Here is a 16,515-nt window from a genome sequence, read left to right on the forward strand (position 1 = left end):
TCATTTGCGCTTCGTTTTTCTTCTGTTACTTTCTTTTCCAAAATTGGTATCACCTACTTGTTTTTTAGAAGCATAAGAACCATTATATTATGTATTCTTACTTAGAATACACAACTACCGATATTCTCTAATTGTGTTACTTTGTCCTGTCAAAGTTTACTGTGTTTCTAGGCCACAACCTACAACCTATATTATATGTTGCTAGACCACAACTTATATTATTTGTTACTGTTGATCACCGAGCACAAAAGAAATTACATCTATACGATTTCTCTCGCACATATAGTTCAATAATATTTCTAAGCAACAATTCTAATTTTTAATCCGAGGCACTGCTCAATGGGCATTGGGGCGGGTGGAGTCGGGCTCTCCTGATCGCCACGTGCACCGTGAATTGTGAACAGAAAACGAAACATTTAAACGAGAGAGGGAAATTTTTCTCAGGTAAAATTTTGCGGAGCAGCGATCAGTGCTTGAGGTTTCATCTCCAGGCATGTACATTTATGGGTCGGCTTGAAACCTCCATAGCTGCAAGGTAAGTAAAGACGAGTAGGGCTTTATTTTCTTTTTTCGGTTCTGCTATTCTGAAGTTGGGCTTTGCAATATTTTATGTGTGATTTGAGAATTGGGTTCTTTTGTCAAGCCAGCAAGTCTGGAATCTGTGCGTGATGTGCTTTTGATAAGCTGATCTGTACAACAAACAACTCAATATGGAGGAGCAAGATGCGCGGTGGGAGGATCTGCGGAGAGAGGCACGCAAATTGGAAAGTGATTTGGATACGAAACTTTCTTCTTATGCAAAGCTTGGGGGCATGCTTGCCCATGGCGGTATGTTTTTTGTGTTTCAATTTTGCACATCAAAAGCTTACGCATCTAGATTTCTCTGCTTTATTTGACAAGTGTACTTTTGTCTGCCGAATTATGTATGCAAACTTTGTGAAAGCTTTGGGAGAGTGGTAACTTTAAACACAGTTGTTAATGATATGTTGCACTCACTAAACACAATAGACTTGTTGGATCTCGTTCGACACACATTATACAAATCAAGTACCTTGATTGAAGATTCCATGGATAACAGATTTCATAAGCTTCAGTTTTTCTAGAAGAGACTTTGATTTATATTGAAATCGGTCCTCAGAACTGGTGGATACGTCTACTTAACTTACCTAAAAAGATGAAGTCATTCTGGTAATGTCAATTGCACACAGGGAGGGTTATGCACACTTGCTTGTGTGTTAGGTGTATCACAGTTTCTACTGTAGCAACTCCGACAAAGTAATTAGAGGAATGTAATCAGTCTGAGTATCAATAATAGATGCAGTGGCGAGGAGGAAGCGCGATGCCCTAGCGAGTGTGATGCCATGACCTCCTGCTCCTCGCGAGCTGCGCAAGTTTCTCTTATGCTTGAGTACGTGAGTGTAGCGTGCATGGGTGTGTGCTTGTGTGTGTGTTTGTGTGCGCACGTACGTTTAGGTGTATATGCATATTTCAAAGTGTAAGTGTGTATGTGTGCCCGTGAGGGTTTGGACGTGTGCTTGGCTTTTGGTTGTGTGTGCACATGGGGCTTGCAAGTTGCCTTTTGTATGTGTTTGTGTGTTCTTTGTGTGCCCAGGGTGTCTGCGTGTCTGAATGAGTATGTGCATGCGTGTGTGCTTGTGTGAGGATGTGGGGTTGAGGGTTTGAGGTAGTGTGTGGGCATGTCCTCTCCTCCCTCCTCCTGCTTCCCCCTCCCTCCTTTCACCCTTGTTTTGTTTTTGTTTGTGTTTCTACTTCTTTTTCTCTCGAGTCAGCCAAGAAGAAATAAAAAGCCTCTTGAATTTCAACCATTTAAGTGGCGCAGTCTTGCTTAATAGAAGCGTGGACCACCAAGTTCGAGCATTCCCCTTAAAGTAAGAGGCAGCTCTCCGAATCTTAGAGTGCTCTGAGTAACGTCCTCCCGCGAAAGCGATGTCAAACTGCTGTACAAAAGACAAAGCCTTCGAAGCATCTCTATAACCAGAAAACGTGTCAAATTTAATTGACTATCCACCTTCCTTAAACTCTCGGACTTTCTTGCTTTTGTCTTCCAGAAAGTTAGACTGGTTGGCTTTGTAAAAATTCTTCTTCTTTGCATAAAAGTTGATGTCGTCAGAGTCCGAACTGTCTGTAAACGAGTCCTCTGTAGAATTGTCACTCACGGGGCGAGATTAAGATTTCTTTGTCTTTTTATTGCCCTTTTCGAAGCGTTGCTTTTTGCTTCGCTTTTTGCTTTTTCGGTCTTCTTCGCTCGAATCAGATGAGCTAGAAGAACTGTCAAAAGAAGAAGAAGAAGAAGAACTGGGTACTCCTTCAAATCGAACACGCTTCTTCTGCTTTCTTGCTTTTTCAAAAGTAGATTGACGACCCAAATAACCCGGGAAGTCAGCGCCTTTCTTCTGCTTTTTGTCGTGCTTTTTAGCTTTGTTCTACGCGTCAAAAAGCTGTGCAATTCGCGCATCAACCACCTCTTCTAATTCTTTCTTTGTATACTTCTTTGAAGTAGGAGGTTTCTTGAGAGCGGGTTTTCGGGGTGGTGTTGTGGTTTTCTGCCATTGCGCGTGCACCTCCTCCAAAGAGGTCTTGCTTATATATTTTGCCATTTTCGGGTCCTTGGCAAAATTAAGCATCATCTTTGTTGCGTCGCCGATCAATCGTTGACGCTCCATCTCTCGACGCTTCGCCTGAGTAGGCCGAGGCGAGCCATACTCCTTGCCGGAATCTTCGTTGTGATCCCTTCCCGCATCTCTGGCTGTGCAGAGGGAGTCGATTGATCTTTGCCTGAAGCCATAGGTGCCGCGGAATTTTTTTTTGGGATCGGATTTCCCGTAGAGGAGAAATCGGCCGTGCTCTGATACCACTGTAACAGACTTGGACACTCCAAGTCTAGAATCTACCGCGACAGCACCAAATAACCACTTTAAAACAGTTCACAGTTCACAATTTATTCGACATTGGCCCGGTGGAGTTCCGTGCCTAGAGTTATTGGCCCCAAAGACTGGCGCCCCTTTCGGTATTTCTTTTTGTATTAATCTGAGTTCAAAGTATAAGAGTGCAGGCAGGCGCTCACACTCAGACTCTGCGTCCAGATGCTTTGAGTTGTGAGAGGCCAGCCCGCTTATTTAAAAGTACAAGGGTTGCTAAAAGTAGAGCCCCAAAAGCTAAAAATCAAAATCCCTTTTAAAATAAAGCTGGAGCTTTCCTTTTCTCTCTCAAGCCACACTTGGCACAAAAAAAAATAAAGCAAAGCTTTTTAAAGTAAAGCTCTCTTTCTCAATTTCCTTGCGTAGGAAATAAAGCATTGCCAAAAAGCTGCTAGCAACTGCCTCCGCAATTTCCGCCGCGATTCGTGGGCTGCCGCGCCAGCAGTGTATGGAATTGCCACGTTAGCCTTTCCGCAGGCTGCAGCCACGTCAGCAACTCCAGCGTGTGTGTGTATGTCTAATGGGCAGGCCATGCCACCAATATGTGACAAGAGGTGTGACCAGTCGTCGAAGAAGTGTGGCTTGTGGCGAAGAGTCATGTCTCTTGAGCAAAGGGTCGTGACCATCCAAGCATAGGGATTCTCCTTGGCATGACACTTTGCGTATCTGCAACTAGGAGTAGATGTAATACTGCAACATAATCACAATCGTGACATTCCCTCCCTCTTCAAATAAAACCCAAGGTAGTAGAAGAAACTTCGGGAGAAGGAAATGTATTGTTGTTGTGCTTTTGCATACAAAGCTCTTTCTGTTAAGTCCCATGTCATGGCACTGTTATTGACCATGACTATTTTGCCAAACTGAAAATTGATCATATTTGCAACTTGATAAGTGTCTTTGTCAAAGTTATTTGTAACTTTGAGCTTTGTCCAATAAAAGATTGAATCTGTATCTGCCTCGGGTGAAATTATTGGTAAACTGACTTGAGTTTTCTCTTGAGTGATGATCATTGGTTGAAAATCTGTAAGGTATTCTATTGGTTTGTCTGGAACAGTAAGATCCTTTTGAAGGGATGTCGTAGATTGAGATAGAGTAGTATTTGGAGGTATTTCCATCTGTAAAGGTTTATCTGTGGAACAAGTTGTGTCCAAAGATTCAATTGTAGCGATTGAAGTCATACTGCAAGAGTCTGCATCTCTTGGGAGGTATTTCCATCTGTAAAGGTTTATCTGTGGAACAAGTTGTGTCCAAAGATTCAATTGTAGCGATTGAAGTCATACTGCAAGAGTCTGCATCTCTTTTGTCCTTTGCACCACTGAAGGTAAGGATTGGAGTCTTCAAGTTTGTAAAATTATCATTCACCATAACATCTGGTATCTGTTTAGAGAGAGAGACTTTATTCTGCAAGGGCGGTGACGAGGCGAGTTTTCTTGCCTGGATCACGACCAAAGAAGGGGTTGTGTGCTTGTCCGTTATCACACAAGAAGTGGAATCTTATGAATCTCCAGCTTTCTCAGCGGGTATTAAGGCTTCCAATTGAGAAGGGGGAGGTCGAGGGAGCTGTTGCCTCTTAGACCTCTGAAGGATCCTCTTGCACAAGGAAAGGATCAATAAATCTTCAACTTTATCACCATCAGACAAGAAAGACTTAAATGTAGGGCATGGCTCGCAAGGGGGAACTTGTCTAGCTTTGCGGCATTCACGACCGAGTACTTGACTAGGGTCGGATATATGTGCCACTAAGTAAGCCCATCTTGATATACCTTCATAAGTTCAGAATAGTCTGAACTCACGAATTATAAGAGGGAATAAAGCACTCATAAAACTATAAAAGCAAGGGACACACGAAAAGAAAAGAAAAACAAAAACAAACAAACTAACTAACTAAATCACTTTGATTGCTTCGAAACAAAACTAGATAAAACAAAACATTATTAACTTAAAAATGTTTTCAAAAAAGGTATGTGTAAAATAAGTTGACGCAACTTACTTGGCTTAAAACAAGTACTCAACTTTAAGCAAAAAAAAGAAAAAAAAGAAAAAGGATAAGACATCTTAAAAACTTAATCCTCGAAATCAAACTTCACACAACAACCTATAACGGAACACATTCTTAAGTCCTCAGGTAAGCTAAATATGAAATCGAAAAATGAATACTACTACAAACCTACGAAGAGCAAAGAACCAAACTTGACAATATGTGATCTCAACTTCACTCCTTGTCCAAACAGGAAGAATAAGATTATCACCTTTATCATGCATAGCTTGGACAACAGCTATGACATCCCTACTCACGTCGTCAGTGCCCAAGAGTAGGTGCAGGTTTATATAGAGGTCATTCATGCTTTGAACGTACTCTACAAAACCAACGAGCTGAGTTTCTATCACCCTCCGGAGGTGATGGGCATACTCAGCCATGATAAAGGCTAGCAGTTGTCAAGCTATAGTGAAAATACTAGAAACGCTAAAGATCAAAACAACAACATAAGGTGTTATTAAGTCAAACAATAAGTCGGCTTTTTAGCTCCCCACTTCTATTGAATTTACTACTGATTATCTTGAACATTCCAAAGGAAGAAACACTAAAAATAAACTTACTACGATGCAAAAATGAACGAACTTTTTTCATGATTCTTTTGAATGAGTATCCTTTTTCAACTAGTAAAGAAATAAGATGGCAAGATTGAACAACAAAAGTAGATTTACTAGAACAAAGACGAGAAAATCTAAATAGTTGAGAGCAAATGACACTGTACTTAGCTAAAAGAGAAATGTGAGGCATGCGGATGATTTTTAGATTGGCATATTCTGGTTCAAGGCGCTTATCATAGATATCTACTTCTAATCCCAAGGGAGTCTGAAAAATCTTAAGGTCTAAAAAGGCACAACAATCACTATTTGTGGTACAGTTAAGTTCACAAAACTCCTTGGGATAAATCCCTCCGCCTACAGAACTCGAATTCAAGTACATAAAATCTTGAAAAGAAGGAACGTCAGGGACAAAAAGATCATCTACAAAGCGTCTTACATTGCATAACTTGTGCAAATATATTGGGCAAGTGTTAGCAAGGACAAGACGCTCCATAAAATCAAACTCATAAGTAAAAAGATAGAAATTAGCAAGAAAAACAGCACAATTGGTACCCATAGGGATACCAATTGTTTGCTTGAAAAGAGAGTCGCCGATGGTTATATATAAATTGTCCAAAAGAAAATCTAACCAAGATATGATGTCAATGTCATCTACAATCTTGGTGAATCTCTTTCTTCCTTTGTCTACATCTACATTCTTATTTTTCAACCATAAGAAGTCAAAGTTCAAGGCTGACTTTTCTACTAGCAATGCCTTGTACCTATCCTTCTCAAGCTTGAACGCAAAAACTTTTGAAATAAGGGACTTGACTCTAAATTTAAGGTCCTCCAAATTTAGCTTCGTGTATAGCGTTGTAAAGTCAAAAGTTTGGAGACATAAAGGAGAAGATTTCTCCTTAAGGCTTCTTGAAGAGTTCAAAAACTTTAAAACAGGAATCACACCTACTGAATCATTTAAAATCCAACTTGGAATCGGTAGGTACGTCTGCTTCCTTTAGCATATTATTCCACAATTCATTTACGTTAGGTAAAATGGCTTTGAAACAATAACTAAGCCATTTGGAAACCTCGGTCAAAGAGGTGTTACAAGAAGCAGCTATAAATCTAGGCTTTATAGGGTTCTTGTGGAACTTCCAAACGGTATATAAAAAAGGTAATTTAGGTTGGCACTTAAAACCAAAAGACTTACAAAAGTCTTCATGTTTCAAGATAACCTCTTGCATTGAAAGATCACAATCACTGTAAGTCTGAGAATTTACTTCACCTAACAAGCATTCTAAATAGAACTTTTTGCACGTAACAACAAAGTTATTAGAGCACTTATCTACATAAGAGATTACAAAATCACGATGAAACTTCCTAAGAGCATCACGATCAGAAGAAGATAAGCTATTCCTTCCTGAAGAAACGTTCCGAGAGCAAGATGCTAATTTCAAAGAAGCTTTCTTGAGGATTACAGACTTCCAATGGGTAAAAATACCTTGAATTCCTAAAGACTCCTCAAACTTTACTACGAAACTAGAAATTCCTTTTTCTATGGCTTTGAGAAGGCAAGAGTCGTTTGAGGAAGGGAGCCTATATTTAGTACCTCTTGAGAAAAGGTCTTTCAAAGAATCCGAAGGAAGGATAGAACAATCGGCAGTAACTACATGACCCAAAGCTCCATTTACGTAAGAAGAAAAGGCAGTTTTACTACAAGGGCAATCAATACTTGAGATTGCAAGCCTCTCTTGCTTTTTAAGATTACGTCCTATGTCACTATAGTTGAAAGCTTTTTGTCCTAAAGTTTTCACATATTTGAAAGCTACGACAGGATGGTTCCATACCTTTCTCACACAAGGAGGGAGAGCATCCAAAGCTTCTTGAGATCTCAAAATAGAGCTTAATCCAATCTTGTCTAAGTCAGGGGACGTAAAGATAGTTATCAACAAATCTTTCTTTCCAACCAAGGGATTTTTCAGACTAGGACATTTGGACTTCAGAAATTTGCCTAACAGTACTCGAAGTTGAGTACTACTTCGAGTACTGTGAGACTCTCTTAGCTCCAAATCTTCATAAGAGTAGTTCTCAAGGGTATACAAGAGCTTAAATAGGATCCTTATATTATACCTTTCAAATATTTTATAAGAAAAAGAACCCAATTCCATGGCACTAGATAAGTAAATCAATCTCCGTTTGAAATCTCTATAAGCAAAAATTCTATGGTTAGAAGGGTCATCACTCTCAATTCTAGAGATTGAAGCCCTAGGGAGACCTTGTACTCTACTAGAAATAGTGTTGTCCAAAACAACTGGATTGATTTCAGGGATAGAAGGCGGATCTGAACGAGAACCTTTAGGAATCCAAATTCTTTTAAACTGACTTGAAGGGAGAACTAACTCGGGTTTGGGATGCCTTCGCCAAAGCATAAGTTTTTTATGGTAAATTGTCTTATTTTTACGTAAAGAAGACTTTCCTTCCAAGTTGAAACCTTTAGGGAAAAAAGTATGCAAAGTTCTCATCCAAAACAACTCTCGAGGCCACGCTGATTTATAGAACTCTTTAGAGTTTCTAAAATTACCTTCTATGTGCTCAATGGGAAAACAACGGAAAGAATCAAACCCATGTTTTGCTATTGCCGCATACAAGGGTTTCACACTTTCACGTACGGTGCTCTTACTTTGAACTTTTCTCGCTTCTCTTACATGATATCGCTAATGATCCGTTGGAAGCTTCATATTGTTGCTTCTGTTGCTGATGATTCCAATAAGAAGTTGGTTGCTTAGAACTGTAGCATTTCCAAGAATATCATGCCGAGACTTTTGTTGCTCGGACGAAGGTATTTTGTGTCCAGTTGTCTCGGAGAAACCATGCTTTGGGTGAGAAAATTTGAGTTTCGAAGCCTTTGGTTTGAGTGGTTCTTCCTGGTCGACCACTGAAGCGTCGAAAGAAGATGGCAGAGAAGCAGCATTTGTAGTCCGAGAAGTAGTAATATGACTGACAAGAGGTTTGCGTCTGCATCTGCTCCAAGGGAGTGTGAAGTGATGCGAGGCTTGTGGAAAGTGCTGCCATCTGCTCTTTGAGAGCTGCTATTGGGTCCTTAGGTGGAATAGAGTTCTTGCCATCTTGTGATTCGGCCATGCCGATTGCTTTGAGGGAATATTTGGAACTGTGGCGTGACGATGTGTCACATACCACCTGTATTCCTGCTGTATGGGGTTGGCCTCTGGATGGGTAATGGGTGTTGTGGAACCGGTTCTGGGAGAGGCTTTGGGTCTGGTTTCCGAGAGAACCTCTTTAGGGAGTATGTCAATTTGGTTCTGGTTTCCGAGAGAACCTCTCTAGGGAGTTCCGAGAGAACCTCTTTAGGGAGTACGTCAATTTGGTTCTGGTTTCCGAGAGAACCTCTTTAGGGAGTACGTCAATGTAGCTCAGGTATGGCACTGGCACGCGGAACTCGTCGGCGTCGGTGTCGGCATCCATGCAACTATGAGCACGAAGAGGAGCACCCGGAGGCATTGATGGTGAGAAGGGGTATTGTTCCTATGGCGTGGCGCTCTATTGTTGAGAATCTCCCATCGCTGGCAGTGTTGTAGCGATTTGTTAATTTGTTGCCAATTTTTGTCCGATTCGTTTTAGTGCTGATGTGGCATTAAATTATTGAGCTTGGCAATAAGTTAAGTGGCATTAAAATATTGAGCTTGATCGCTTGCTGGCTGCCATGGGCAATTTTAATCGTTTGGCTGGTTTTCGTACGCGAAGCGACACGTTGGCTGGCTCGTGCCCCATCTTTATGCTGGCTGCAGTTTTCTTGTACGCTGGCTGTTGTAATTGCAGAGATTCTGTTGAGGTGGCAAGCTTGGGCGATTGAAGCACAGCCAGCGATCTTTTGTTGAAAGGGTAACACACAACATCGTTTTCCGCATCAAATAGCCGTCCCGTATGGAATAGCCTGCAACTCTTTCTCCACTGTGTATCCAGTGAAAGATATCTGCAAAATTAGGATTTGTGGCGTACTGATCTACCATATCCTCGAAGCTTTGATGATGTATCGTGGAAATAGCCAGAACTAAGGGTTTTCTAGACAATGCATCTGCCACTGAATTCTTCTGTCCCTGAACATGGACTGTTTGGAAATGAAACTGTGACAGGATGTTAGCCCACCTCATCTGCTTTTCTGAAAGCTGCTTCTACGACAAGAAATAGCGTAAACTCCGATGGTCTGTAAAGACGGTAAAATCAGCTTTGAGTAGAAAGTGTCGTCATTGTGTCAGAGCATGGATAACTGCCAAAGTACCCTCAGCACCTCAGTGTTTTTTAGCCCCATTAAACCAGCGTTTTCAGCAGCCCCCTTCATCACAGATCAAGACCAGCAGTAGCGTTTTTAGCCACATCATCGTCCAACGTTTCCAAGCCTCAGTTCCAGCGTTTTCAGCACACATTAGCGATTTTCATCCAGCAGATCAGCGTTTATAACCATGAAGGTTTCAGCCCTTATCACCATCAAGTACCAGATTTCAGCCTCAGAACCTTTCATGTTTTTCAGCATCCAGTCCTTGGCCTCACAATACCAAGCATCTACACCAAGTACTCGTCAAGCATCTCAACATTTAGTACCATTGTATCAGCATTGTGCAAGTAAATAATGCAAGTACTTGCGCTGGCAATAGAGCAAGGGGGCCCTTGAGGGTGGTTGGGACCCGACATGCATATGATCATGATGGTTTGGTGGCAGAGCACTTGATACATGCTAGAGATTTACTGTCAGAGGTTCTTGTGCAGTTGTTTAACCGTGTCATGTGTGAGGGACTACCCTAGTCTTGGAGATTATCTACTATCGTACCTCTCTTCAAGGCAGGGGACCCCACGGTGGTGCCAGGGAACTACCGTACTATTATGATAGGGCACACATTGGCACAGTTGTATGCATCCATTCTTGAACAGCAACTGAGTAAATGGGCAGAAAATGAGGGCATACGAGCAGTAGGACAGGCTGGATTCAGGAGGGGTTTCTCCACTTTGGATCGTATTCTTACACTCGGAGCCATTATTGAGGAGGGTCGGGCACATGGGAGACGGATGTATTGTTGCTTTGTGGACTTCCGCAAAGCATTTGACACAGTGCCGAGGGCCAGATTGATGCGCAGGCTATTGAAGTTGGGAGTACTCACAGAGATCATATGGAGGATCATGGCTTTATACGACTCAGTGATGGATTGGCCATGTACGCACTCTTGAGGGGATTTTTGACATTGTTCATTCCACTATTGGAGTGAAACAGGGGTGTCCTTTGTCCCCTACACTATTTGGTATGTATGTAGATGAGGTTTCTGACTACATTGACAGAGAGGGCGACAGAGGCGCTCAGCTAGCAGGGACATGGATCCCTTTGTTATTATATGCTGATGATATTGTGTTGATATCAGAGTCACCAGAGGGCATGCAGAGACAGTTGGATGCATTGCACAGCTTTGCAGAGGATAGTGGATTGTCTGTGAACCTTGGTAAAACCAAGGTTATGGTGTTTAACACCACACCACAGTGGGTCAAGAGATCGGCACCTACACTCGTATATGGTCAGGACACTGTGGAGTACACAGATGCATATACATATCTGGGGGTGGTATTCACGGGACCGAGGTTTACTCTGAGGAGAGCAGCAGAGACTAGACTGTCCAGAGCCTATGCGGCATTGGGAGGGCTAGAGAGGATGTGTTCGTAGGTTCAGTTTCAAGAACCACGAACAAAGCTATGGCTCTTTGATACTTTGGTTGCTTCAGCTATGCTTTATGGGGTCCAGGTTTGTGAATCATGACAGTTGGAGGAGCATGGAGAGACCCTTGGTATTTATGATATCCCGGATGATTAGAGCCAAGGCCTCCGTACCACATGCGATTATACGAGCGGAGGTAGCCGCCCCTCCTATAGAGATTGAGGCTCTTACCAGATCAGTGTCCTTTATGCACAGAGTATGGGATACACAGAGGCAGATATACTAGATTGGCTCTTGAGTCCTCTAGACAGTTAGCGATGCAGGGAGACCCATCATGTTGGTATGCGCAGATGACCTCATGGTTTCAAAGGCATGGTTTCAGCATGGATAGACTGCCTCCTTTCAGTATTCCCTGGATGCACCCTCACTGCCAGTCACACGGACGGAGATCACTAGACTCATTCGTCAGGATCTTATACAATTGGACACCAGGAGGACATGGGTAGAGCCGATGCAGGAGTTGTGCACGAAGATGGCTTTCTACAAAGAGCATCTTCTCCAACTTTCGGGAGATGGGTTTGTGATTCGTCCGAGCTACATGGACACTCATTTGTCTCATGGTCTCCGATGTGCTATTGGTGAGATTCGCACATCCTCACACCAGCTGGAGATTGAGACGGGTAGATTCAGAGGGATACCACCGGAGTATAGGATATGCCAACTATGCGATAGAGAGCGAGAGACAGAGCTACACTACATATGCCACTGCACTGTGTATTATGAGATACGAGGGCACTTCCATTGCTTATTCAGGGAGGGTTTTGGACCCCTAGATAGAGTCATGAGGTATCAGGATCGGAGATGCCTTGGCTTATATCTACTTGAGCTACATCGAAATAGAGATAGTCTGCTGAGGAGACATGGAGTACGACAGTCATAGAGACAGATCACAGATTTCTTTGGATCGAGGGAGCCAGGAGACCAACCACCAGCACAGAGTTGTACCCACATTCATACTAGAGGCACCCTCATTGACAGGGCAACTGAGCTCGGGAGAATGAGACGACCACGACCGAGACACAAGAGCACACTCCATCGACGGAGACTCCAGCAGAGGATCATAGGCATTCTAGCATGACACCCAGAGAGTCATTGAGGGCCTATTCTACATTTCACATCTCACACTTCATTTTTCATTTTTCACATTTTACATTCAATACTTTTTATACTTGTACTTCAGACATTGTATTAGATTCACCACTTTGTATCTGATGGTCTCATAGGTCATTTTGGCCTTTTGAAGACGTTAATATATCATTTCATTTCTCTCTCTCTCTCTCTCTCTCTCTCTCTCTCTCTCTCTCTCTCTTCATCGTGTTCAGTTCAGTTTCTCTTTTCAAGTGAAGTAAGGTAACGCTGTGTTTGTGCGGAGTACTAGACTCCAGCAAAATCCTTAAACTCTTCCGCTGCACTTGACAGTCCGGCTGTTCTTGGGGTAGTTCTTCTTTAAAGAGAGGGATGAAACAACTGCACACTGTACTGCTAAAATATCCTGAGGATGAGAACTCAATGGGGGGAGATATGGACAGAAGAAGACTACATGGGAAAGTGAGTGCCTTGTTTTACACAGGCTATACACGTAGGAGGTAAACTTGCTGCTCTTAGTTCAATGGAAAAAGGGTGCATTTTCTGCATGAGAATATTTGGGAGAAGGGACTTTTGTGTTAGGCATTGAACCCACATGATGTAGAGGGTTTCTTGCAAACCGCTCAAGTTGTATCCCTTTGCTTCATTACTGGCGTTCTTTATTCATCCACTCAGTGTCTGTGTTCTTAACCAGGTCGTATTGAGAAGGGAGCCACACCTGATGTTTTAGGAGGAGATGGTTCGTGGAAGTCTATGGAAATGGAGATCGAGTCTTTGTTGGAAAAATTGGTCGATGTGAATGACTCCATGAGCCGCTGTGCTGTTGCTGCAGCTCCAACCACATCAGTGACGCAAAAGCTTGCACGACACAGGGACATCCTTCACGAGTTCACACAGGTCAACACACTCCCACAAACTCCTTTGATGTCATGCTCTCAATCATTTTGTTGCTTATGAGCAGTGTGTCAACTGTAAAGCATCGTTCTTCGTTACTTGTTTAAATAAGATATGCTAGCAGTTGTGAAAGAGATTTAAGTAAGTGTTGTTGCTCTTATTTCATTGTTTGTAAGCATTGAAGTATACTGTGGTAGCATGTAATTGATTCCAAGTACAGTCATGATCAAGATGCTTCTTTATGTCCCTCTTGCCTCGTGCAATTTTGGTGTTAAATTGACTGAGAATAATATATGTTGTGTATAAGCTTCAATTATCCTCTCTCTCTTCTCCTCTATGGCACGTAACATGCCAAAGATAGAAACCAAGAGTGACATACCTGCCTCTTGAATTTGAAACACTTTTTGCCACCAAACAGTGGGTGATCCAAGCACCAATGGCCGGTGTTAGTCTCCGCACTTCCCTTTGCAATATCTAAATGTTCGGGTATAAAGCCATCAGTCTCCATTTTTGCGTGCTCAATTACATCCACCTCTTGGATGCCTTCAGCTCACATTTTAGTGGTAGTCTCTATATGTTTACCTTGCATTTCCAACAGACAGGTTACAATGTATGTGCAAAGTGCTTTCAATTAATGAGGTGCCAATGGATGGGTTGGGATGTATAAAATTTTGATTCTTCAATCACATTGCATTTTTAGTAGAAACTTTGGTATGCCAAGGTCAATGTGGGTAATTCATAAAATGGCCAAGTCTAACTTTTGGATTATGGTTCATAGTACTAGTTCCTGCATTTTGCCATACAGTTGTTACTAACCCAGATGGCATAGTAAGCTTGTTTGACTGCTGTAGTAGAGTGTAAGGTAGGTGCAAAGCAGTTTGGACAGTTTGCACAGCAGACACAATAGCCTTCATCTGGACATTTGTCTAAGGGTCTGTTTTGAATGAAGCAGTCGACTCACCGATGGGTAGTATCCATCGCATTTTTGACTGTCTTGTGAAGGGAAGGGTTCTTGTGTGTGAAAATGAATTCCTGTTGCCTCTATATTTTTTGGGCTCCCATTTCAGAAATTTTCAAACCTTTCGACTTCTTTTTACAAACGATCTCGATGTCTATGGGTTTGGAAAGGGTGGAAAACATTTTACTTATCGAATTTTACCAGCTATTGCAATTTCAGGTCACAAGAAGGTTTGTAACAACAGTGTTGACATTAAGGTCGATGTGTACTTTCATATATGTTCAAAACGGTTGTCTGTATTCCTTCATAATGGCAGTGAGACCGATTCCGGTTCTTTAAAGATGATTCCTTTTGTAAACATTCTACTATTTATTATTGTCATGCAGAGGTAACCCTCAGTCTTTTGGTTATTGTGAAAGATGTCGTCTTTCGGAATTTAGATAGTGCATGTTCTCACTTGTTCTTGTTGTTCATGAATCCAAAAAGTAAGATACTTACAATTGAGACCTTTTATGTTGTGAATTTAATACTTTTCTTTCCTGATTAAATGGTCCTATTGTTGCTTCAGAATAAACCTCTCTTGTTTCTTGATTGTGATTGTGTGATTATCTAATTATTTGGTATTTTTCATAACTATTTTCACAAATTAATTGGTCAAAGCTTTTAAGTCATGCAACAATAGTGTGTCCGTTCTATGACCTAAGCACATATATTTTGTTGGACTCCGTGACCTTATTTGAGAGGATATAAGTCCTTCGGTAGTTAAAGCTGACGTTATCTTCTTTGTGTGTAAGTAGGAATTTAAGAGAACGCGTGGAAACATAAGTTCTCTGCGAGAACATGCAGAGCTTTTGACATCGGTTCGCAATGACATTAGTGAGTATAAGGTGAGATGGTTCTTCTTTGAATCCTACAAAATCTCAGGTTACATTCTTTCATAGTAGGTTGGGTTTTGCTTTGCAGGCATCTGGGACTTCTTCGCCAGGTCCAGGTTTACTGCGAGAGAGGGCAGCTATTCATGGTAATATTACTCAGGTAACAGAGGAACTGATTTAAATTTGGAAGAACTTCAACATTTGCACATTGGAGAGGCTTATGCTTGAAAATGGAAATTGTTGGCTTTCTAAAACAAGCCTTAGTGAAGAAGGGAGATGGGCATACATTTGACTTTTGCATGTGAAGCATTGAGATCTTTAGTATTTTAGTTTAAGAGCCTCATATGGGTCCTTTTCGTTTCTTATGTTTTAGAATGCTAACATGACCCTTCGCCTTGTTTACAGATAGATGAGGTGATCATTCAAGCGCAATCAACGAAAGGAGCCTTGTCAACACAGCGAAGCATGTTCATGGAGATCGAGGGAAAGGTCAAGCATCTTAGTGATCGCTTTCCAATCATCCGTAGTGTCTTGGGTACGAATGCCCATTCAACCATCTTCCAACCAACCCTCCTATGCATACATACTTGTGAAAACACGGTCCTTTGTTACTACAAAAGCTCATGAAGCTTACTTATGCATGCTGTTTTTGGGGCTTTTGTCAATTTTTCTTTATACATACTAAATTTGTGCCATGGCATGCTGTTTGTTCAGGAGCTATTAAACGAAAGCGCTCGAGGGACACACTGATCGTATCAGCTGTGATTGCAGCTTGCACCTTATTTCTTTTGATCTACTGGTTATTCAAGTAGTGAAATAAAGCACATGGATGTATGGCCGCTATTTTTTGTCATTGGATAGTTTCTCAATTCGTTATGCTAACTTCAAGAAGTGTATCTACAAGAGTTTGAGGAGCAAGGTCTCTGAGGAGGGCAATGAAAGCCTTTTATGCTTTCAGCATGTATTTTGGTACCCCCTTCCTGCCTACGGAATTCAATCTAGCCATGGGCTAATTACATACTATTGATGTGGGGAAGAGATGTCCCCTGTTTCCCTGGACTCAAGATCCTTGTATGTGGGATAAAATCTCAGCACATTTAACATAAGGCATTATTCAAGAATGTGGTCTCTAATAGTGGACAGCTGTATTCTCGTCAACAACCTTGTGCAGTGAGCCGTTATTGGATTTGATGTATGCTTTAGCACACTCTTTTATTTAATTCTGTTCTTAATGTTGTGAGTCTCTGTGCCACTTGAAGTGTGTTTGATGAGCACACAAACTAATAGCTTTGCACCTACTAATGTTTTGGCTTTTTAACCACTCTGGTTGCTAGTAGGCGGTTCAAATTTTTTTTAAAGAAAAAGACCAAGAGAATCAAGGGAGATTCTCATGTGGATCTGTGTGAAGGAAACAAACCG

The 16,515-nt window shown here is 41.7% G+C and overlaps 1 protein-coding gene across 2 annotated transcripts; it reads left to right on the forward strand.

The window, feature by feature from the left end:
- The first annotated feature begins 293 nt into the window (after positions 1-293).
- On the forward strand, positions 294-16,217 carry LOC147426143 (Golgi SNAP receptor complex member 1-2-like). Of its 2 annotated transcripts, none has more exons than XM_086498146.1 (7): positions 294-535; positions 644-828; positions 13,064-13,266; positions 15,019-15,108; positions 15,185-15,256; positions 15,502-15,631; positions 15,811-16,217. In XM_086498146.1, exons 2-7 carry the CDS (start codon positions 711-713, stop codon positions 15,906-15,908), a joined length of 711 nt encoding a protein of 236 aa, XP_086354272.1. In that variant the 5' UTR covers positions 294-535; positions 644-710; the 3' UTR covers positions 15,909-16,217. The 2 variants fall into 2 exon arrangements, with proteins under 2 accessions (XP_086354272.1, XP_086354271.1); XM_086498145.1 differs by having other exon boundaries at positions 648-828.
- The last annotated feature ends 298 nt before the right edge of the window (positions 16,218-16,515 follow it).

This window comes from Adiantum capillus-veneris, chromosome 24 (assembly GCF_014529385.1).
Source record: "Adiantum capillus-veneris isolate H3 chromosome 24, ASM1452938v2, whole genome shotgun sequence".
NCBI lineage: Eukaryota > Viridiplantae > Streptophyta > Polypodiopsida > Polypodiales > Pteridaceae > Adiantum > Adiantum capillus-veneris.

Bases quoted from the DNA above. Each gene is read 5' to 3' on its own strand.
- LOC147426143 (XM_086498146.1), top strand. From the start codon at position 711: ATGGAGGAGCAAGATGCGCGGTGGGAGGATCTGCGGAGAGAGGCACGC. The intron at 13,267-15,018 runs GTCAACACACTC...GTGTGTAAGTAG, and splicing joins TCCTTCACGAGTTCACACAG to GAATTTAAGAGAACGCGTGG. The intron at 15,257-15,501 runs GTAACAGAGGAA...CCTTGTTTACAG, and splicing joins TTCATGGTAATATTACTCAG to ATAGATGAGGTGATCATTCA.